Source organism: Oncorhynchus clarkii, chromosome 33 (genome assembly GCF_045791955.1).
Source record: "Oncorhynchus clarkii lewisi isolate Uvic-CL-2024 chromosome 33, UVic_Ocla_1.0, whole genome shotgun sequence".
Lineage (NCBI taxonomy): Eukaryota > Metazoa > Chordata > Actinopteri > Salmoniformes > Salmonidae > Oncorhynchus > Oncorhynchus clarkii.
Window position 1 is genome coordinate 225,407 of NC_092179.1, and position 24,598 is coordinate 250,004.

Here is a 24,598-nt window from a genome sequence, read left to right on the forward strand (position 1 = left end):
TTAATAAGAATTGTGAAAAGCTGAGTTTAAATGTATTTGGCTAAGGTGTATGTAAACTTCCGACTTCAACTGTAGTCCCGACACATATCTAGGGTTGCTACCCAAGCCGGCCGGTCGTTCATTCTATCGATTCGGTTGCTAGAGACGCGACCCAGTCGTTCCTTCTAAACGTTCCATTGACATACTGGCTGGCAACGTTCTTCACACTTGGTTGCTAGCTATCCAACTACGGCTCTTACAGTCACGTCAAAACATGCAGCCAGAATAACAGTAAAGTAGCCGCATTTGCATTTGTTTAAACTGTTTTCTAGTGATTTTCTTTGGATACATCCCATAACAATGAGCTCATTTCCAGCTTCAAATGGAAGCCCCCCCCTTAAGTTAATACTTTGTAGCTCCACCTTTTGCTGCGATTACAGCTGTAAGTTGCTTGGGGTATGTCTCTATCAGTTTTGCACATCGAGAGACTGACATTTTTTCCCATTCCTCCTTGCAAAACAGCTCGAGCTCAGTGAGGTTGGATGGAGAGCATTTGTGAACAGCAGTTTTCAGTTCTTTCCACACATTCTCGATTGGATTCAGGTCTGGACTTTGACTTGGCCATTCTAACACCTGGATATGTTTATTTTTGAACCATTCCATTGTAGATTTTGCTTTATGTTTTGGATCATTGTCTTGTTGGAAGACAAATCTCCGTCCCAGTCTCAGGTCTTTTGCAGACTCCATCAGGTTTTCTTCCAGAATGGTCCTGTATTTGGCTCCATCCATCTTCCCATCAATTTTAACCATCTTCCCTGTCCCTGATGAAGAAAAGCATGCCCAAACCATGATGCTGCCACCACAATGTTTGACAGTGGGGATGGTGTGTTCAGGGTGATGAGCTGTGTTGCTTTTACGCCAAACATAACGTTTTGCATTGTTGCCAAAAAGTTCAATTTTGGTTTCATCTGACCAGAGCACCTTCTTCCACATGTTTGGTGTGTCTCCCAGGTGGCTTGTGGCAAACTTTAAACGACACTTTTTATGGATATCTTTAAGAAATGGCTTTCTTCTTGCCACTCTTCCATAAAGGCCAGATTTGTGCAATATACGACTGATTGTTGTCCTATGGACAGAGTCTCCCACCTCAGCTGTAGATCTCTGCAGTTCATCCAGAGTGATCATGGGCCTCTTGGCTGCATCTCTGATCAGTCTTCTCCTTGTATGAGCTGAAAGTTTAGAGGGACGGCCAGGTCTTGGTAGATTTGCAGTGGTCTGATACTCCTTCCATTTCAATATTATCGCTTGCACAGTGCTCCTTGGGATGTTTAAAGCTTGGGAAATCTTTTTGTATCCAAATCCGGCTTTAAACTTCTTCACAACAGTATCTCGGACCTGCCTGGTGTGTTCCTTGTTCTTCATGATGCTCTCTGCGCTTTTAACGGACCTCTGAGACTATCACAGTGCAGGTGCATTTATACGGAGACTTGATTACACACAGGTGGATTGTATTTATCATCATTAGTCATTTAGGTCAACATTGGATCATTCAGAGATCCTCACTGAACTTCTGGAGAGAGTTTGCTGCACTGAAAGTAAAGGGGCTGAATAATTTTGCACGCCCAATTTTTCAGTTTTTGATTTGTTAAAAAAGTTTGAAATATCCAATAAATGTCGTTCCACTTCATGATTGTGTCCCACTTGTTGTTGATTCTTCACAAAAAAATACAGTTTTATATCTTTATGTTTGAAGCCTGAAATGTGGCAAAAGGTCGCAAAGTTCAAGGGGGCCGAATACTTTCGCAAGGCACTGTATGGCTTGGTTAACGTACTGTATATACAATGAGCATACAAAACATGAAGGACACCTGCTCCTTCCCTGACAGACTGTCCAGGTGAATACAGGTGAAAGCTATCTCTTATTGATGTCACTAGTTAAATTTTCACAACGTTCAAGTTTGCACTCAGAAGACCTGACATTTGCTCAATGACAAAACAAATTAGAGGGAACATTGGTAGTAGGTGCCAAGCGCACTGGTTTGTGTCAAGAACTGCAGCGCTGATGCGTTTTTCACGCTAAAGTGTCTCCCGTGTGTATCAAGAATAGTCCAGCACCCAAAGGACATCCAGCTAACTTGAAACAACTGTGGGACGCATTGGAGTTAATTTGGCCAGCATCCGTGTGGAACGCTTTCGACACCTTGTTGAGTCCATGCCCTGACGAATTGAGGCTATTCTGAGGGCAAAGGGGGGTGCAACTCAATATTAGGTGTTCCTAATGTTTGGTATACTCAGTGTAGTTTGATATCTGCTGAACACTGAAATTCTATATTTTTACCTCAAATGTATCAATTTGGCATCAATTTACAGTGGGGCAAAAAAGTATTTAGTCAGCCAACAATTGTGCATGTTCTCCCACTTAAAAAGATGAGAGAGGCCTGTAATTTTCATCATAGGTACACTTCAACTATGACAGACAAAATGAGAAAAAAAATCCAGAAAATCACATTGTAGGATTTTTTATGAATTTATTTGCAAATTATGGTGGAAAATAAGTATTTGGTCACCTACAAACAAGCAAGATTTCTGGCTCTAACAGACCTGTAACTTCTTCTTTAAGAGGCTCCCCTGTCCTCCACTCGTTACCTGTATTAGTGGCACCTGTTTGAACTTGTTATCAGTATAAAAGACACAACCTCAAACAGTCACACTCCAAACTCGACTATGGCCAAGACCAAAGAGCTGTCAAAGGACACCAGAAACAAAATTGTAGACCTGCACCAGGCTGGGAAGAATGGGAAGAAATCAACTGTGGGAGCAATTATTAGGAAATGGAAGACATACAAGACCACTGATAATCTCCCTCCGTCTGGGGCTCCACGCAAGATCTCACCCCGTGGGGTCAAAATGATCACAAGAACGGTGAGCAAAAAATCCAGAACCACAATGACCTGCAGAGAGCTGGGACCAAAGTAACAAAGCCTACCATCAGTAACACACTACACCGCCAGGGACTCAAATCCTGCAGTGCCAGACGTGTCCCCCTGCTTAAGCCAGTACATGTCCAGGCCCATCTGAAGTTTGCTAGAGAGCATTTGGATGATCCAGAAGAAGATTGTGAGAATGTCATATGGTCAGATGAAACCAAAATATAACTTTTTGGTAAAAACTGAACTCGTCGTGTTTGGAGGACAAAGAATGCTGAGTTGCATCCAAAGAACACCATACCTACTGTAAAGCATGGGGGTGGAAACATCATGCTTTGGGGCTGTTTTTCTGCAAAGGGACCAGGACGACTGATCCGTGTAAAGGAAAGAATGAATGAGGCCATGTATCGTGAGATTTTGAGTGAAAACCTCCTTCCATCAGCAAGGGCATTGAAGATGAAACGTGGCTGGGTCTTTCAGCATGACAATGATCCCAAACACACCGCCCGGGCAACGAAGGAGTGGCTTCGTAAAAAGCATTTCAAGGTCCTGGAGTGGCCTAGCCAGTCTCCAGATCTCAACCCCATAGAAAATCTTTGGAGGGAGTTGAAAGTCCGTGTTGCCCAGCAACAGCCCCAAAACATCACTGCTCTAGAGGAGATCTGCATGGAGGAATAGGCCAAAATACCAGCAACAGTGTGTGAAAACCTTGTGAAGACTGACCTCTGTCATTGCCAACAAAGTATTGAGATAAACTTTTGTTATTGACCAAATACTTATTTTCCACCATAACTTGCAAATAAATTCATAAAAAAAATCCTACAATGTGATTTTCTGGATTTTTTTCTCATTTTGTCCGTCATAGTTGAAGTGTACCTATGATGAACATTACAGGCCTCTCTCATCTTTTTAAGTGGGAGAACTTGCACAATTGGTGGCTGACTAAATATGTTTTTGCCCCACTGTATGTTGGAAGGTAAAACCAAATTATATATGAATGTGGCTTCAAGCAGAGAGACAGGCAATACTGTATCAGTTGACAAGTCACGTCGAAAAGGTGATCTTGTACAGTGTTGGATACGGCAGAAATGGCATACCACACCATGCTACATTGTTAGTCCCCAACTGCTTTACAATACCCTTATTCCTGATGATTTGTCCTATGTATGTAATGTCTAAGGATAATGAAACCTGCCATTGGTTAAAAATGATAAAATAAAATGTTTTTTGTCAAGAACTGTATGAAAATGATATTTACCATCTACTATTATTTCTATTAAGGACTTCAAAAAGAATAGTTTCGAAATGTGTATCTTGTATGTTTTGCTATTGGATTAAATGGAAGTTAACATGACTAAAATGGTAAGCCAATATATCTGATGTATTGGTGACTAAATGAAAATGTTCTCATGGTATTTCACGGAAAACATACATTTTTCATGAATGACTCAAGGGTGAAAGCACAATCAAAGGTTCTGACTATAAAGATAGGGAGCATTACAAGTGTTATCAGTTTAGAGATTGGTACTTATGAATTTTGAAAATATACCGCTTAAAACTGAGAAGCACTAAATAAATTATTGAAAAAACTAACAAATTACCAGAAAATCATATCAAAAGCAATATTGCACAAAGATTTTTGCTAAAAGTATTATTATATTATTGATCAATTGACTATGACTTTTTAAATCACCCAGTATTGCTATTTGCACCATTAGCTCCAGGTAAATGCTGCAATTCTTCAGCCATTCCTGGACCTGTGACCAAAACTGAGCTACATATGGACAGTGTCGTTTTGCGTATCAATTCATAACCCATCTGCCACGGAATCGAACATTTCTTCCCAACTATTTTGGAATCTATATGGCACATCTGTCTCATTTTTGATCCTTAAATGAAACTGGTATAATTTTATTCATCACAATTTTTTTTAACCAATTTTGGTCTTTAACTTCTTATGGCTGCAGGAGCACTATTGAGTAGCTTGGATGAAAGGTGCCCAGAGTAAATGGCCTGCTCCTCAGTCTCATTTGCTAATATATGCATATTATTATTAGTATTGGATAGAAAACACTCTGACGTTTCTGAAACTGTTTGAATGATGTCTGTGAGTATAACAGAACTCATATGACAGGCAAAATCCTGAGAAGGAATCCAAACAGGAAGTGAGAAATCTGAGGCTGGTATATTGGCAAACCATTCCCTTTTGAAATCCCTGTTAGATATGAATGAAGATTCTGCTGTGAAGTGGGGCTGAATAAGAACAGAATGCATCAGACTACTGGCAGAGTGCCAGTTCCAGGTCACGCGCAAAGCAAATGATATCTTCCTGCGTTCTGTTCATCCTCTAGACACAAAGCAATTCTCCGGTTGGAACTATTGAAGCTATATGTTAAAAACATCCTAATGATTGATTCCGTAGTTAGTTTGAAATGTTTCTTCGACCTGTAATATAACTTTTTGAAGTTTTTGTCCGAAGAAACTGTCGACCAGCTCCAGTGTTTGGATAGGTGTACCAAACGCGCTAACAAAAGTAGCTAATTGGACATAAATAATGGACATTATCGAACAAATCAAGCATTTATTGTGGAGCTGGGATTCCTTGGAGACTTTCTGATGAAGATCATCAAAGGTAAGGGAATATTTAGCATGTAATTTATGGTTATAGTTGACTCCAACATGGCGGCTATGCGACTATTATTCTGAGCGCCGTCTCAGATTATTGCATGGTTTTATTTTTCCGTAAAGTTTTTTTGAAATCTGACACAGCGGTTGCATTAAGGAGAGGTATATCTATAATTCCATGTGTATAACTTGTCTTATCATCTACATTTATGATGAGTATTTCTGTTGAATCGATGTGGCTATGCAAAATCACTGGATGTTTTTGGAACTAGTGAACGTGCCAATGTAAACTCAGATTTTTTTATATAAATATGAACTTTATCAAACACAACATACATGCATTGTGTAACATGAAGTCCTATGAGTGTCATCTGATGAAGATTATCAAAGGTTAGTGATTAATTTGATCTCTATTTGTGCTTTTTTTCTCTCTCTCTTTGGCTGGTAAAATTGGCTGTGTATTTTAGTGAGTTGTTGGTGACCTAACATATTCGTTTGTGGTGCTTTCCCCGTAAATCCTATTTGAAATTGGACACTGTGGTGGGATTAACAACAAGACTACCTTGAAAACCATATAAGATACATGTATGTTTGAGGAATTTTAATTATGAGATTTCTGTTCTTTTGAATATGGCGCCCTGTACTTTCACTGGTTGTTGTCATATCGCTCTTGTTAACGGGATTGCAGCCATAATGCAGGGCCGACAGACAAGTTCCTTACTTTTTCCCCCTTCCACTTGCCTCTTCCATTTTTGTGGTAATGCTGCAATTACTTGGTTGTAATTTTGGGTAGAGCATACATTTCCAGATATTTGTGTTAGCTCCATGTGTGACATAACTCCACCAGTCCTATTGATGATATAATTTACAAATATTATAACTTTTTGTAAATGTATATATATTTTTTTTTATAACGGTTTATATCAATTAGTATACTTGAGTTTAATCACAATATTTGTTGTATTATTTCTTCTGTCTTTTCTGGTGGATTAAACTGAAATTGCAACCAACTTTTTATATTTTTGAGATAATTTTGTTTTCAAATAACCGAAAGTGAGCGGCTGTAATCTGAATAATGGGAAAACCATTCTTGAACATCGGATGAGACATTCTTACTAATTTGCAAGAGAACCAGATTGGTTTAAGTATAACTTTTGTATGACTGACGCCTTTAGTGAAAGGTCTAATGCTTTAATATTTAATCATTTCTGCACTCCGAATTCATATTCATTACATAAATAGGCAATTCCCCAAAAAAATCAATATTTTTTGCTCATATAATAAAAAAAAAACAGGTTGCTAGGTGTAAGCAAAACCATAAGCAAATAGGTCAACTGTGATGTGACTAAAGAGATAAATCAGGCAGAATTTTCCACAAATAGACAGCTATTTTCCTTCCCACGGCAGCAAGATCTTATCTACTTTTGCTAAATTTCTATAAAAATGTATTGGAGTGAAATTATTTCTTGCTTTCGGGATATGTATACTGAGTACGTCCACATCCCCGTCAGAAAACTTTATTGGTAAACTACACGGTAATGTAAAAGTTGTCTTTTCTTGTGTTCGAATACATAATATTTATCCCAATTTGGTTTTAATCCAGAGAGGTTTGAAAAAGTATCTAGATCCTCTATGAGGATGTGGAGGGATTCCACACTCTCAGAGTTTGTGAAAATGTTGTGTGTGTTACCTGTGCGATACGGTGGTGCTGCAGGTTGATGACTCTGGACACAGCCATTTGAATGCTGCCAAACACCGCCACCACCTCCAGGATCTTATCGTCAAAGGACGGCGCCGTGAACGTCTGCAGGGATGAGGACATGTCATTTTTTACATAAACTGATTGTACAAAACATTAGGAACACCTTCCTAATATTGAGTCATTGGGGCATGAGCTCTACAAGGCCCATGTTGACTCCAATGCTTCCCATAGTTGTGTCAAGTTGGCTGGATGTCCTTTGGGTGGTGGACCATTCTTGATACACAAAGGAAACTTTTGAGCATTCTTGACACACTCAAACCGGTGTGCCGGGCACCTGCTACCATACCCCACTCAAAGGCACTTAAATATTTTGTCTTTTGCACATTCACCATCTGAACGGCACACATACACAATCCATGTCTCAAGGCTTAAAAGTATATGTTTTTACCCGTCTCCCCTTCATCTACACTGACTGAAGTGGATTTTTCACCTGGATTCACCTGGTCAGTTGGTGTCATAGAAAGAGCAGGTGTTTCATATGTTTTGTAGACTCAGTGTAAATTCCAAATATATTGTGCAGAGCTGTGGTCAAGTGGCAACACTCCTCGGCACATGTATTCACACCCCTTGACCTATTCAAAACATTGTTGTGCTACAGCCTGAATTTAAAATAGATTCAATTGAGGCTGTATCACTGGCTTACACACACACAATACCACATTCATGGAATTATGTTTTTAGACTTTTATTCAAATTAATAAAAACTAAAAGCTGAAATGTCTTGAGTCAATAAGTATTCAAACCCTTTGTTATGGCAAGCCTAAATAAGTGCACACTGTGTGCAATAATAGTGTATAACATGAATGACTACCTCATCTCTGTACCACGCACATACAATAATCTGTAAGGTCCCTCAGTCGAGCAGTGAATTTCAAACAAAGATTAAATTACAAAGACCAGGGAGGTTTTCCAATGCCTCGTAAAGAAGAGCACTTACTGGTAGGTGGGTAAATGTAAAAAATCTGTGAGCAGTCACCGTCCTCTCCGGCAACTGAGTTAGGAAGGACGCCTGTATCTTTGTAGTAACTGTGTATTGATAAACACTCCAATGTGTAATTAACAACTTCACCATACTCAAATGGATATTCAATGTCTGGTTTTCGTACTTTACACATCTACCAATAGGTGCCCTTCTTTGTGAGGCATTGGAAAACCTCCCTGATATTTGCGATTAAATCTGTTTGGTCCTTTGCCTTATTTGACTTGGTAAGCAAATGTTTACTCTTAAACTTATTCAGGCTTGCCATAACCAAGGTGTTGAATACTTATTGACTCAGACATGTCTGTGTTTTTTCAAATTAATTTGTAAACATTTTGAAAAACATAATTCCACGCACATTATGGGGTATTGTATGTAGGCCAGTGACAAAAAAATTCTAAATGTAATTGATTTTAAATTCAGGCTGTAACACAAAAAAATTAAAGTCAGGGGGTGTGAACATACTGTGCCTTCAGAAAGTATTCAGACCCCTTGACTATTTCTACATTTTGTAATGTTACAGCCTTAGTCTAAAATGGATTAAATGAAACAATTTCCTCAGTAATCTACACACGAAGTGAAAACAGTGTTTTTAAAATGTTTGCAACTTTATTAAACACCAAAGACAGAAACTTATTCACACCATTTGCTATGAGACTCGAAATTGAGCTCAGGTGCATTCTGTTTCCATTGACCATCCTTGAGATGTTTCTACAACTTGATTAGAGTCCACCTGTGGTATATTCAATTGATTAGACAAGATTTGGAAAGGCACACACCTGTCTATATAAGGTTTCACAGTGCATGCCAGAGCAAAATCCAAGCCATGAGGTCAAAGGGATAGTCCATAGAGCTCCGAGACAGGATCTGGGGAAGGCTACCAAAACCTTTCTGCAGCATTGAAGGTCCCCAAAGAACACAGTGGTCTCCATCATTATTAAATGGAAGAGGTTTGGAACCACCAAGACTCTTCCAAGAGCTGGCTGCCCGGCCAAACTGAGCAATCGAGTGAGAAGGGCCTTGGTCAGGGAGGTGACCAAAAACCCAATGGTCACTCTGACAGAGCTCTAGAGTTCCTCTGTGGAGATGGGACAACCTTCCAGAAGGACAACCATCTCTGCAGCACTACATCAATTAGGCCTTTATGGTAGAGTGACCAGATGGAAGCCACTCCGCAGTAACAGCCCGTTTGGAGTTTGCCAAAAGGCACCCAAAGGACTCTCAGACCATGAGAAACAAGATTCTCTGATCTGATGAAACCAAGATTGAACTCTTTTGCCTGAATGCCAAGTATCACGTCTGGAGTAAATAAGGCACCTTCTCTACGGTGAAGCATGATGGTGGCAGCATGATGCTGTGGGGATGTTTTTCAGTGGCAGGGACTGGGAGACTAGTCAGGATCGAGGCAAAGATGAACGGAGCAAACTAGAGAGATCCTTGATCAAAACCTGCTCTAGAGCGCTCTGGACCTCAGACTGGGGCGACCTTCCAACAGGACAACGACCCTAACCACACAGCCAAGACAAGTCTCTGAATTATCTTGAGTAGCCCAGCCAGAGCCCAGACTTGAACCCAATCGAACATCTCTGGAGAGACCTGAAAATAGCTGTGCGGCGACACTCCCCATCCAACCTAACAGAGCTTGAGAGGATCTGCAAGCATCATACCGAAGAAGACTTGAGGCTGTAATCACTGCCAAAGGTGCTTCAACAAAGTGCTGAGTAAAGGGTCAGTTTTTTTTTCATTTTTTCATTTTTTTATAAATTAGCAAAAATTTCTAAAAAACATTTGTTGCTTTGTCATAATGGGGTATTGTGTGTAGATTGATGATAGGGAAAAACATTTTAATACATTTTAGAATAAGTCTGTTACTTAACAAAATGTGGAAAAAGTCAAGGGGCCATAAATCCAGACTACGGTTTGCATCTCTCATGAGGAAAATAAATTATGTGGATATATTGAAGCAAAACAAATGGACGGTGACCCCAAACATACTTTCAAAGTTATGGCAAAATGGCTTAACCTCTTTTGGGTATGGGGGCAGTATTTTACTCTAAAACTGTTAAAATAATGTCTGTGAGTATAACATAACTGATATGGCAGGCGAAACCCCGAGGACAAACCATCCCACCCTCCAAAAAAACTTTTTCAGCCTACCACTGTTTTCAATGGCTGACACTTTTATTATAAGGCGAAATCCTCCCAGATTGCAGTTCCTAGGGCTTCCACTAGATGTCAACAGTCTTTAGAAAGAGTTTCATGCTGGTTTTTGGATAAATTAGCCAGAAATTGTAGTTTTTCTAGGTGGCTCCCATTTTGTCTGTAGTGTTTCCAAGTGCGTGGATGAGAGCGTGTTCTTTGGTATTTTTCTCCGGTAAAGGCAATAACGATTCTCCATCTGAAATTTTATCGTTTATTTACATATTAGGGTAACTAAGGTTTGATTCTAAACATTTTTGTTTGGAAAAGTTTATCAGTAACGTTTGGTATTCATTTTGTATGCATTTTGATGGAGGGAAACTGGGTGGATTATTGACTGAAGCGCGCCAGCAAAACTGAGTTTTTATGGATATAAAGAAATACATTATCGAACAAAAGGACAATTTGTGATGTATCTGGGACCTTTTGGAGTGCCAACAGAAGAAGATCATCCGAATGCACTGTACACACTGAGTGTACAAAACATTAGGAACACCTTCCTAATATTGAGATACACTCCCTTTTGCCCTCAGAACAGCCTCAATGTGTAATGAACTCTACAAGGTGTCGAAAGCATTCCACAGGGATGCTGGCCCATGTTGACTCCAATGCTTCCCATAGTGTCAAGTTGGCTGGATGTCCACTGAGCTAAACGGCAATACGCCATGTTTATGTGTTGCAAGACCAACCCATGTAGTAAGCGTCAGCGTAAAGTGAGTCATTCGCTATTGAAGTTTCATACCGGAAAGAGCTACGCATATTACGCACTGCATTGTTTGGTGAACGCGCAGATTCAGCTGTTTATATATCAATCATTATGGCGACTAAGTCAGGGAAAGCTAAATCTAAGTCTAGATATACAGATGTACACACAATTTTAGAATAAATTGATTGGGAAGGTGAGACAGAGATTGTTGTAGGACGCTTCATTTAGCGATTGTGGAGGAATAATTTTTGAACGGGAGAGGACATCGTTTTGGACTGGTAAGTTCTTATCATGCTAATGCCCTTGTTTGAAATTAATAATATTAAATATTATTTGTGATTTTGTTTTTACATTTAGAAGCAATATATAAACATGTAATGTCATGAAATGTGAGATGCGTGTGCCTGCCGCCCCACCCCAACCCACATGAAATAGCCTATTTGAGGCTGTTGAGGAGAGGGCAGGACCACATCAATGGCCAAAGTGAAATGGAGACAGTAGATACAGCTGGTCTGTTGTAATATAATAAAGACAGTAGATCTAGCTGGAATGTCATAATATAAAAGAGACAGTAGATCTAGCAGGTAATAATAATATAATAATATATTCAACCTAATATATTCAACCTTCAACTCTCTATATACAGTGCCTTGCGAAAGTATTCGGCCCCCTTGAACTTTGCGACCTTTTGCCACATTTCAGGCTTCAAACATAAAGATATAAAACTGTATTTTTTTGTGAAGAATCAACAACAACAAAATTGGGCGTGCAAAATTATTCAGCCCCCTTAAGTTAATACTTTGTAGCGCCACCTTTTGCTGCGATTACAGCTGTAAGTCGCTTGGGGTATGTCTCTATCAGTTTTGCACATCGAGAGACTGAATTTTTTTCCCATTCCTCCTTGCAAAACAGCTCGAGCTCAGTGAGGTTGGATGGAGAGCATTTGTGAACAGCAGTTTTCAGTTCTTTCCACACATTCTCGATTGGATTCAGGCCTGGACTTTGACTTGGCCATTCTAACACCTGGATATGTTTATTTTTGAACCATTCCATTGTAGATTTTGCTTTATGTTTTGGATCATTGTCTTGTTGGAAGACAAATCTCCGTTCCAGTCTCAGGTCTTTTGCAGACTCCATCAGGTTTTCTTGCTGAAGAAAAGCATGCCCAAACCATGATGCTGCCACCACCATGTTTGACAGTGGGGATGGTGTGTTCAGCTGTGTTGCTTTTACGCCAAACATAACGTTTTGCATTGTTGCCAAAAAGTTCAATTTTGGTTTCATCTGACCAGAGCACCTTCTTCCACATGTTTGGTGTGTCTCCCAGGTGGCTTGTGGCAAACTTTAAACAACACTTTTTATGGATATCTTTAAGAAATGGCTTTCTTCTTGCCACTCTTCCATAAAGGCCAGATTTGTGCAATATACCTGATTGTTGTCCTATGGACTTCCCACCTCAATTTTAACCATCTTCCCTGTCCCTGCTGAAGAAAAGCATGCCCAAACCATGACCTGCCTGGTGTGTTCCTTGTTCTTCATGATGCTCTCTGCGCTTTTAACGGACCTCTGAGACTATCACAGTGCAGGTGCATTTATACGGAGACTTGATTACACACAGGTGGATTGTATTTATCATCATTAGTCATTTAGGTCAACATTGGATCATTCAGAGATCCTCACTGAACTTCTGGAGAGAGTTTGCTGCACTGAAAGTAAAGGGGCTGAATAATTTTGCACGCCCAATTTTTCAGTTTTTGATTTGTTAAAAAAGTTTGAAATATCCAATAAATGTCGTTCCACTTCATGATTGTGTCCCACTTGTTGTTGATTCTTCACAAAAAAATACAGTTTTATATCTTTATGTTTGAAGCCTGAAATGTGGCAAAAGGTCGCAAAGTTCACGGGGGCCGAATACTTTCGCAAGGCACTGTATATCTGTTTATTATACCTGTTGATACAGGGCTCATATGTGAAACTATTCTAACTGAACATTTTCTTTCACGGTGACACTGACTCCGAATGGGAGTCTTATCCGGTGTCCTGTGTGGTGTTAGGGGGCAGTATTTTCATTTTTTGAAAAAGAACGTTCCCGTTTAAACGGGATATTTTGTCAGGAAAAGATGCTAGAATATGCATATAATTGACAGCTTTGGATAGAAAACACTCTAACGTTTCCAAAACTGTAAAGATATTGTCTGTGAGTATAACAGAACTGATGTTGCAGGCGAAAGCCTGAGAAAAATCCAATCCGGAAGTGTCCCAGGTTTTGAAAGCGCTGCGTTCCAATGACTTCCTTCAGCTGTGAATGTACCATCAACGAGCTTACGCTTTCTACGTATTCCCCAAGGTGTCTTCAGCATTGTGACGTAGTTTTACGCATTTCTGTTGAAGAATAGCCGTAGGCGGCCACATTGCGTAAGTGGTCACATGGTGGCTCCGAGAGAGATTCTCACGTAAAATACAGAGGTAGCCGAACTTTGGCTGTCTACCTGGGAGTCTCGTGAGTGAAAACATCCAAAGTTCATCAAAGGTAAACTATTTAATTTGATTGCTTTTCTGATTTCCGTGACAAGGTTGCCTGCTGCTAGCAAGGCATAATGCTATGCTAGGCTATGATAAACTTACACAAATGCTTGTCTAGCATTGGCTGTAAAGCATATTTTGAAAATCTGAGATGACAGGGTGATTAACAAAAGGCTAAGCTGTGTTCCAATATATTTCACTTGTGATTTTCATGAATAGGAATATTTTCTAGGAAGATTTATGTCCGTTGCGTTATTCTAATTAGTGTCAGATGATGACAACGGTCCCGTTCACGGGATGGGGTGTCACTACAGGTTAAGTATGCTCTCTCTAATTCTCTCTGTCTCTCTCTCGGAGGACCTGAGCTCTAGGACCATGCGTCAGGACTACCTAGCATGATGACTCCTTGCTGTCCTCAGTCCACCTGGCCTTGCCGCTGTTCCAGTTTCAACTGTTCTGCCTTCGGCTATGGAACCCTAAACTGTTAATTTTTACTCTTGAGCTGCTGTCCTGTTGCACCCTCTACAACCACTGTGATCTCCACCCGGCACAGCCAGAAGAGGACTGGCCACCCCTCATAGCCTGGTTCCTCTCTAGGTTTCTTCCTAGGTTTTTGCCTTTCTAGGGAGTTTTTCCTAGCCACCGTGCTTCTACACCTGCATTGCTTGCTGTTTGGGGTTTTAGGCTGGGGCTATATAAATAGATTTGATTTGATAGAGGACTGAGGGTCTTCCAAATATTCAAAGTGTGTAAATAGTTACCCATGTTATTTTGTAAATGTATATATATTATTATATATTTTTCATTGTTTTATCTAAACCAGATCTATTGTGTGTTATTCTCCTACATTCAATTCACATTTACACAAACTTCAGCGTTTCACCCAAAAAATTCACCCAATTTATTGTGGGAAGCTTGTGGAAGGCTTCCCGAAACGTTTGACCCAAGTTAAACAATTTAAAGACAATGCTACCAAATACTAATTGAGTGTATGTAAACTTCTGACCCACCGGGAATGTGATGAAAGAAATACAAGCTGAAATAAATCATTCTCTCTACTATTATTCTGATATTTCACATTCTTAAAATAATGTGGTGATCCTAACTGACCTAAGACAGGACATTTTTAAGAGGATTAATGTCAGGAATTGTGAAAAACTGAGTTTAAATGTATTTGGCTAATGTGTATGTAATCTTCCGACTTCCACTGCATCTACAGTACTAAATCCATGTGTATGTAACGGGCGTATGTTATTGTGTGTGTGTGTGTATGCATGTGTTTGTGCCAATGTTTGTGTTGCTTCCCGCTATTCCATAAACTGTTTTTTCATCTGTTTTTTAAATCTAATTTTACTGCTTGCATCAGTAACTTGATGTGGAATAGAGTTCCATGTAGTCATGGCTCTATGTAGTACTGTGTGCCTCCCATTGTTTGTTCTGGACTTGTGGACTGTGAAGAGACCTCGTCTTGTGGGGTATGCATGGGTGTCCGAGGTGTGTGCCAGTAGTTTAGACAGACAGCTTGGTGCATTCAACATGTCAACACCACTCATAAATAAAAGTGGTGATGAAGTCAATCTCTCCTCCACTTTCAGCCAGGAGAGATTGACATGCATATTATTAATATTAGCTCTTTGTGTACATTCAAGGACCAACCGTCCTGCCCTGTTCTGAACCAATTGCAATTTTCCTAAGTCCTTTTTTGTGGCATCTGAACACACGACTCAACAGTAGTCTAGGGACTGTAGGACCTGCCTTGTTGATAGTGTTAAGGCAGAGCATTGCTTTATTATAGACAGACTTCCCCCCCATCTTAGCTACTACTGCATCAATATGTTTTGAACCCTCTGAATGGCACACATACACAATCCATGTCTCAAGGCTTATTTTTTAACCCATCTCCTCCCCTTCATCTATTTAACAAGTGACATCAATAAGGGATCATAACTTTCACCTGGATTCACCTGGCCAGTCTATGTCATGAAAAGAGCATGTTTTATACACTCATTGTATATCTCATATGTGGTTAGTCACACATGAACGCTGACTGGGGGGGGATTGATGTGAAATGGGTAAGATTTGTCCAGGGGGTATTCTGGTTTTGTAAAGGGAAGGGGATAAATAATAATAATTATTATTATAAAAATATTATGAATACATGTGATTTACATAACAATGGCCTAAAGATGCTTTAGTAACATTAAAAACAAAAATGTGGAAGAAACATGTGAGTACTGTTACAATGTCATATAATCTTTATGTATTAGTGTTATAAAAAAATATCCAGCTGCCTATAGAGTCATATTGAACTTATGCAACAACAACACAAAGAGAGGGTTTTGATGACACTTACATCATCCTCTTTGGTCCCGCCCCAGAAGTTGGTGCCGCCTGCATAGCTTGGGATGTTCAGGACAGCTATGCCCTGCAGGCTGGGGAGGGGGATAGGCCTCCCGTCGCACTAAACACACACACACACACACACACACATTGTCATACAGTAACAGAACAAAACTGTCTGCATATGTTCGGTTACAAACTCCCACAATCACAATTAACACCACCAGACATTAATTGAAAAGTCTAAAAACGGATATGCCAATTCCAGAATGCCCAACAGGGTTAGGGTCAGGGTAAGTGTTATGGTATGACAGTCAAGTCTCTTTAGTGTATGGCACACTGAGGCGCATGGCACATATAAAATAGTATATGACGTTCATCATTGTCCGTTTTTGTCTGTTGAAATGTTAACGCATCTCTGCTTTTTTTTACGGATGAGTTGCGCACGAACAAAGGCGAATATATTGTTCTTTGTCGGACAAGTTTTTTGTTGGACAATGTCAACTCATCTCCATTGTCATTCATCCAGCAATGGATGACACCCATTGAAAAACCATTGGCTCCACCCAGAATATTCAGACAAAATCTCAATGTGGCCGTACCCTTAGTTGCACCAACTTGGCTGCTGTTGTGTTTTCTTACCTCCAACAATACCTTCTGCTCTAGGTTCTTGTAGGTGCGATGCAGCAGCTCCTTGGTGCCCAGAACCCCGTACCACATCATGTTTTTGGTGCGACTCCTTAACACAGACCGAACCACAAATGAACACAGTGACTGAGCCACAACACACACACACACACACACACACACACACACACACACACACACACACACACACACACACACACACACACACACACACACACACACACACACACACACACACACACACACACACACACACACACACACACACACACACACACACACACACACAAAGAAATGTACTTTATGTTCAACAAACAAAGGTTAGGCTCTTTGTGGAGAGCAGTAGCACAGAACTGGTTAGAATTGCTATTCTAAAGGACAAAGTGTCTGAACTATAAACAGATTTTGGGTGTTTCTTCCAAAAATGCTTGATTTTGCTGCGGCAATACAGACATTTTGCAAAGGTTTTTGTCCAAATAATCACGAAAATGCACTGACGGGGAGTCATTTCATACAATTCTGAGCATTTTTCCTTGGCTTAACGCTGTGTTCTTATGCTCAAACATTATAAGAAAATCAAAGTGGGCCCCAATTGGTGTGCCCTTCTTGCCCGGTCAGCCAAGACAAAAATACTCCTGAATGAATAGTTTTTTGAATTTTCGATTCTCCCCGACTGTTTTGTTTTACTTAGGTGATTGTTATTTCCATAATCTTTTCTACATACTTTATGTAATTTTTGTCGTATAAGTTTGCACTGAAAGCGTTTTTCAGACCCTGTGTACTGAGACCATGACCAGACCAACACTGTATTTATGCGGTCTCAAGACAAAAGACCACGAGATCAGACTCCATCTCTGCTTATCACCCTATCCAGTACTGGGTGTATCTGGTTTAGTTAGCAGACAAGAGGCTCTGCCTCATTCCTCAGTTACCTGCACTTCTCTGGATGCTCATCCCTCTTATTGTTGAAGTCCAGTGAGATCTTAGCATCCAGGCCGATCCCAAAGTAGTTGTTCATCACACATTTCTCAGTGTAGCAGTCACTGAAACCAAACACAGTATATGGTCACTCACAACTCTGGGGCAAAAGGTAGATGATGATGAGGTTGGGCTTAAAGTGATAGTTCACTTCAAACGCATGGGGAAAGCAGAAACATGGAAAGAGGAAGGCAAAACTCATTTTCAATACACCACTAGCTAGTTCAATCCATTTCCACTAGCATTGCTCCATGCTCCAAAGACACTGGTCAGGAGATTCTTGATGTTGTTTAATAACCAGCTAAAAACCTACAAACGGTTTGGATGAAATAACAACAGTTGAGTTGAAAATAATCTAAAAACCTAAAAAGTTAACTAACCCTTTAAGGGAAGGAGGAGAAAGACTGAAACGGGACACTCACAAGGTCTCTGGGTCGCAGCTGAAGGAGTCAGCATTGACCAGCAGTCTGCTGATGACTGAACTGCTGGAGAGGGAGCCAGAGATACCAGGCTTGAGACCTGAACACACACATAAACACACACACATTTAACACACACTGACAGATAATTGAGCACAAAGAGAGCAAAAGTATATCACAGGAATATAAAGTGTAATATTGTTAAAAGTCGGTGCACTAGAGCTGAGCGACTAACCAAAATGTCAGCAATTTTTTGTTATTTAAACAAATAATTGTCCAACGTTGGTTCAATTATTTGAATTCAATTTTCTGTGAGTTCAATGAGCTCAATGTGAGTTTCTCTAGAGATGCCAAAACTGTGCGTTGTAGTTGGGAGCTGTAGTGACCTACAGGCCAATGTTCTACATAATTATCAAGTTTTCTGGGCTACCCTAACTCTACAATGACCATAATCCATTGCGTGGATACTTGTCAGGTCTGTGTTTCTTTTTCGCCTGCTACGTAAGGGACAGAAGAATGTGGACCATGAGGGGATACATAGTAGGCAGTTTCTTAGCAAGGTATATTTACCTGATAATACATGATCTAAGTGATTGATAGTTGGTATTCAGCAGTCCTAAATGTATGCCTTATTTACAGTTGAAGTCGGAAGTTTACATACACCTTAACCAAATACATTTAAACTCAGTTTTTCACAATTCCTGACATTAATCCTAGTAAAAATTCCCTGTTTTAGGTCAGTTAGGATCACCACGTTATTTTAAGAATGTGAAATGTCAGAATAATAGTAGAGAGAATGATTTATTTAAGCTTTTATTTCTTTCATCACATTCCCAGTGGGTCAGAAGTTTACAAACACTCAATTAGTATTTGGTAGCATTGTCTTTAAATTGTTTAACTTGGGTCAAACGTTTCGGGAAGCCTTCCACAAGCTTCCCACAATAAATTGGGTGAATTTTGGCCCATTCCTCCTGAGCTGGTGTAACTGAGTAAGGTTTGTAGGCCTCCTTGCTTGCACATCCTTTTTCAGTTCTGCCCATACATTTTCTATGGGATTGAGGTCAGGGCTTTGTGATGGCCACTCCAATAACTTGACTTTGTTGTCTTTAAGCCATTTTGCCACAGCTTTGGAAGTATGCTAGGGGTCATTGTCCATTTGGAAGACACATTTGCGACCAAGCTTTCACTTCCTGACTGATGTCTTGAGATGTTGCTTCAATATATCCACATAATTTTATTTCCTCATGATGCAGTCTATTTTGTGAAGTGCACCAGTCCCTGGTGCAGAATAGCACCCCCACAACATGATGCTGCCACCCCCGTTCTTCACGGTTGGGATGGTGTTCTTCAGCTTGCAAGCCGCCCCCTTTTCCTACAAACTGGGATGGTCATTATGGCCAAACAGTTCTATTTTGGTTTAATCAGACCAGAGGACATTTCTCCAAAAAGTACGAACTTGGTCTCTTTTTTAATGGCGATTTTGGAGTAGTGGCTTCTTCCTTGCTGTGCGGCCTTCCAGGTTATAGGACTCGTTTGACTTTGGATATAGATACTTTTGTACCGGTTTCCTCCAGCATCTTCACAAGGTCCTTTGCTGGTGTTCTGGGATTTATTTGCACTTTTTGCACCAAAGTACGTTCATCTCCAGGAGACAGAACGCATCTCCTTCCTGAGCCGTATGATGGCTGCGTGGTCCCATGGAGTTTATACTTGCATACTATTGTTTGTACAGATGAACGTGGTACCTTCAGGCATTTGGAAATTGCTCCCAAGGATGAACCAGAACCAGACAAGAGGTCTTAGCTGATTTCCCCATGATGTAAAGCAAAGAAGCACTGAGTTTGAAGGTAGGCCTTGACATCCACAGGTACACCTCCAAGTGACTCAAATTATGTCAATTAGCCTATCAGAAGCTTCTAAAACAATGACATCATTTACTGGAATTTTCCAAGCTGTTTAGAGGCACAGTCAACTTGTAGACTTCTGACCCACTGGAACTGTGATACAGTGAACTATATGTTAAATAATCTGTCTGTAAACAATTGTTGGACAAAGTAGACGTCCTAACCAACTTGCAAAAGCTATAGTTTGTTAATAAGAAAATTGTGGAGTGGTTTAAAAACTAGTTTTAATGACTCCAATCTAAGTGCATGTAAACTTCCAACTTCAACTGTACTTTGCTTTGAAGAACTACTAAAATAGTGATTTTGTCAGACAGCATAGGCAGCAGTTCTATAGAGATGAGATGATTACTTGGAATTAAATAATATGATCAAACAAAACAAATGTTATATACACCAACTGAAATATTTTATTAAAGTAAAGTAATGTGAATAACTGATGGTTTTAAGTGATTAACAGTAATGGGCAGTCACTACTATCCAGGGACTTTTATTATTTGTTTTATTCTGTGTTGTTACAGCATTCAACCCACATAATGCATAGTGCATTTGTTTAAAAAAGATATTGAAAATTGTGATTTGTTTTTTATAATCGAACAGACTTCAAAAAGCACTAATCGCACAGCACTACAGTGTACAATAGTGTCCAAGGGAGTAGGGGTTGATTTGGGATTAGGGAACTGAGGGCCCTCGGTACAGAGCTGGTGAGAATTTATGCCCTTACTTGGGTAGAGGATCTTGGTGTTGAGCATCGGCATGTTCTCGCGACTTCCTGTCTGGGCGGGAAGTAACGCAGAACTGCCCACTGACAGGCTTCCTTTGCTGATGAGCTTCTCACAAGGAGTCTTGGACACTACAGGATGAAACAAAGACACAGAAAGACATGAGACACTGGGATCTTGATTAAAGGCCCACTCCTTAAATTTGAAAAATGCACATTTATAAGTGAAAATCTTCAATACTAAATAGGCACGCATCTTTAATTAAAATAATCCTTATCGTCTGGGCCGTATTCATTAGGGCATGCAATTAAAAACAATTTAAAAGGTGATCCTTCCCTGGTTCGGACTGTTTTCTTATGTTTGGTACCAAATTAACACGACCCAGGTTAGGAGACTCTTGGTTCAATGACTAACCTCTGCGGACTGGATGGCCCCTGGTGCTGTTACAGGCGTTCCCGCTGTAGGACGACTTCAGAGACAGCTTGTCCTGCTCTTCCTCCTCCTCCTCCTCCTCCATCCCCAGAGCAAACACCTCCTGAGTCTGGGCATTCTGCTCGTCCACCGCTGATAGAAGAATGGAGAGAAAGACCGTTCAGCAACAAGAGCAGGTATGTTGAAAAAGTAGAGAGGTAAAACCGCTCTCTTTTGGATAAGTATAGATAAGTATAGATAGCAACTATATTATATGGGGGTCGGGGTATATCCATTCCATTTCGCTTCACTCAATTCAGGAAGTTAACTGAAATTCCTATTCCAATAACTATCATACGGCAAGCCTGATCTGAGACTGGCCGCAAGATTGCCCAGGAGTCCTGCTCTACTGTTGCAATGCTTATGGCATTGAAGTTTTCGTCTGTCCTCTGTTTTTATGTAACATATGAAACATCAAGTATGCCAAGTCGGTCAGTGTAGTCTACTATGTTTTTTTTGTTTTTTTACCACAGACAAAAACTTCCCTTACAGGACAAATAACCTTACTGTAAATCTAATTCCAATATTCAGAATTGCTTTTCACGGAAGTCTTTCAGTTTACTTCCTGAATTGACCCATACCAATTAGAACAGAAGTAGCGGTAGGAAGGTAACATCTCACCTTTCTCAGTGTGCTCGATTATCTGCCTGATGGCTTTCTTCAGGCTGTTGGCTCTCAGCATCAGCTGTTCCCTGGGTTTAAAGATGGCCGTCAGGGGCCTGGCGGAGCACGAGATGGTGGCGGGTGCGGGCGACGATGGCACCAGAACTCCCTCGCCCTCCTCCTGCTCCTCAGCGATGGTGGGTGGGGGGGCAGGCATCATAGTAGATGCCTGCGCCTCCTCGTTGAGCGTCTTCAGCAGCGAGTCCAGCTTTTCCCTCAGAACCCCACACTGCAACCAATCGACCAATCAACACAGCTCTGATTCACTTGATTAGTGCAAATATGGCTGGAGGGTTTCCACCTTATTTCCTAAACCAGTCATTTACATAAAATCAGTGAAGGGATGTCAGCAAGATGAGATAATTGGTACAAAGCCATGGTTCCTCACAGCTTACCTTCTTGGCCATAGCCTCTGACTCCTCAGAGCTCTCCTTGTTCTTCTCGTAGGCCTTCCCCACTCGAGCCACAAAGTCCTTCACTGTTTCACACAGTACCCTACGAACATGCACAACACACAACACACTCAGGGCAACGGAAACCTACACCTAAGAAACGGTATGGAGTGAGCAGGCAGACAGACTGATTGAAGCGACAAACATACTTAGCTGAGGAGATGACCACTGAGTGCTGATCTGAAGTCAAGATCTTGGACAGGTGGGCTGCCACAGAGTCTTCGTAGGTCAGAATCTGTTGCACCTGTGGCACAGGTAACAATCAAGGTCAAAAACAGGCTAGTCTTCAGGAATGTGTCTTGAACTGCAGAGCATCACCACCTACAGTGCAACATACAGTGCATTCGGAAATTATTCAGACCCCTTGACTTTTCCACATTTTGTTACGTTATAGATTATTCTAAAATTGATTAAATCGCCCCCCCCCCCCCTATCAATTTACACACAATGCCCCAAAATGACAAAGCAAAAACAGGTTTCTATAAATTTTTGCAATTATAATTATTTAAAAAAACCTGGAAATATCACATTTACATAAGTTTTCAGTCCTTTGTTGAAGCACCTTTGGCAGCAATTACAGCCTCAAGTCTTTTTGGGAATGACATATGGCAGCTCTGCATCTAGCTCCTAAGCTATTTAGTTTTTGTGTGTTATTTGTTACATAATTAGCCCAGAAATGTTTTTTCATACAGACGGAAATAACTTTTGGATTTCAGAGCGGCGGTAACTCACCAGAAATAGGACTTTCCCGAATTGGAGCTTTGTTCATACCCCCCAGGGCAATTTAACTTATTCTAGAGGCAAAACACAGGCGGTGGAGAAGAGGTATTCGGAGTGGACTTCTGGTCTGACTCAGGAGGCATGGACACCATCCACCGCTTCCGAGTAGATTGCTCTCTAATGTTCAGTCTTTGGATAATAAAGTAGACGAGCTCAGGGTGATCATCTCCTTCCAGAGAGACATCAAGGATTGTAACATACTCTGTTTGACGGAAACATGGCTCTCTCGGGATATAATGTCCCCGTCCATACAGACAGCTGGGTTCTCAGTGCCACGCACAGACAGGAATAAAGAACTCTCCGGGAAGAAGAAAGGCATGGGTGTATGTTTCATGATTACCTACTCATGGTGTGATTGTGATAACATACAGAAACGTACAGTCCTTTTGTTCACCCGACCTAGAACACCTCACACTCAAACGCCGACCGTATTACCTCCCAAGAGAATTCTCTTCGGTTATAGTCACAGCCGTGTATATTCCCCTTCAAGCCAATACCACAACGGCCCTCCAAGAACTACACTGAACTTTATGCAAACTGGAAACCAGATATCCTGAGGCCACATTTATTGTAGCTGGGGATTTAAAAAATGCAAACTTGAGGAAAATGCTACCAAAGTTGTACCTATACATTGGACCACTGCTACTCAACTTTTCGAAAATGCCTACAAGGTTATCCCCCGCCCTTCCTTCGGCAAATCTGATCACGACTCCATTTTGCTCCTCCCTTTCTACAGGCAGAAACTCAAACAGGAAATATATGTGCTCAGGTCTATTCAACGCTGGTGTGACCAATCAGATTCCATGCTTTAAGATTGTTTTGCACACACAAACTGGGACATGTTCCGGGTAGCCTCTGAGAATAACATTGATACACAGTTCATCAGGAAGTGTATAGGAGATGTTGTACCCACTGTAACTATTAAAACCTACCCAAACCAGAAACAGTGGAAAGATGGCAGCATTTGCTCAAAACTGAAAGTGCGAATCACCGCATTTAACCATGGCAAGGTGACTGGGAATATTGCCAAATACAAACAGTGTAGTTATTCCCTCCGTAAGGCAATCAAACAGGCATAACGTCAGTAGAGACAAAGTGGAGTCACAATTCAACGCCTCAAACATGAGACGTACGTGGCCGGGTCGACAGACAATCACGGACTACAAATGGAAAACCAGCCACGTCGCGGACACCGTCGTCTTGCTTCCGGACAAGCTAAACACCTTCTTCACCCGCTTTGATGATAACACAGTGCCACCGATGCAGCACGCTACCAAGGACTGGGGGCTCTCCTTCTCTGTGGCCGACGTAAGACATTTAAGAGTGTTAACCCTCGCAAGGCTGCCGGCCCAGACGGCCTTCAGAGCTGCCGGCCCAGACGGCCTTCAGAGCATGAGCAGACCAGCTGGCTGGAGTGTTTACAGACATATATCAACTCTGTCCCTATCCCAGTCTGCTGTCCCCACTTGCTTCAAGATTGTTTACATTGTATATTGTTTACATTGTACATTGTTCCTGTACCCA

At 40.9% G+C, this 24,598-nt stretch overlaps 1 protein-coding gene across 2 annotated transcripts in view; it reads right to left on the bottom strand.

Moving 5' to 3' along the window:
- The window catches only part of LOC139393149 (diacylglycerol kinase delta), a 108,356-nt gene that overhangs the window by 17,291 nt on the left and 66,467 nt on the right, over positions 1 to 24,598 (bottom strand). For both annotated transcript variants that reach the window (XM_071141522.1, XM_071141523.1), the window contains 10 exons: positions 22,444 to 22,538; positions 22,238 to 22,337; positions 21,801 to 22,071; positions 21,123 to 21,272; positions 20,711 to 20,839; positions 18,089 to 18,185; positions 17,621 to 17,731; positions 16,683 to 16,779; positions 16,054 to 16,161; positions 7,222 to 7,335 (listed from right to left, as the gene is read on the bottom strand). In XM_071141522.1, coding sequence (XP_070997623.1) covers positions 7,222 to 7,335; positions 16,054 to 16,161; positions 16,683 to 16,779; positions 17,621 to 17,731; positions 18,089 to 18,185; positions 20,711 to 20,839; positions 21,123 to 21,272; positions 21,801 to 22,071; positions 22,238 to 22,337; positions 22,444 to 22,538 — 1,272 coding nt within the window. The remainder of the gene's footprint in view (positions 1 to 7,221; positions 7,336 to 16,053; positions 16,162 to 16,682; positions 16,780 to 17,620; positions 17,732 to 18,088; positions 18,186 to 20,710; positions 20,840 to 21,122; positions 21,273 to 21,800; positions 22,072 to 22,237; positions 22,338 to 22,443; positions 22,539 to 24,598) is intronic.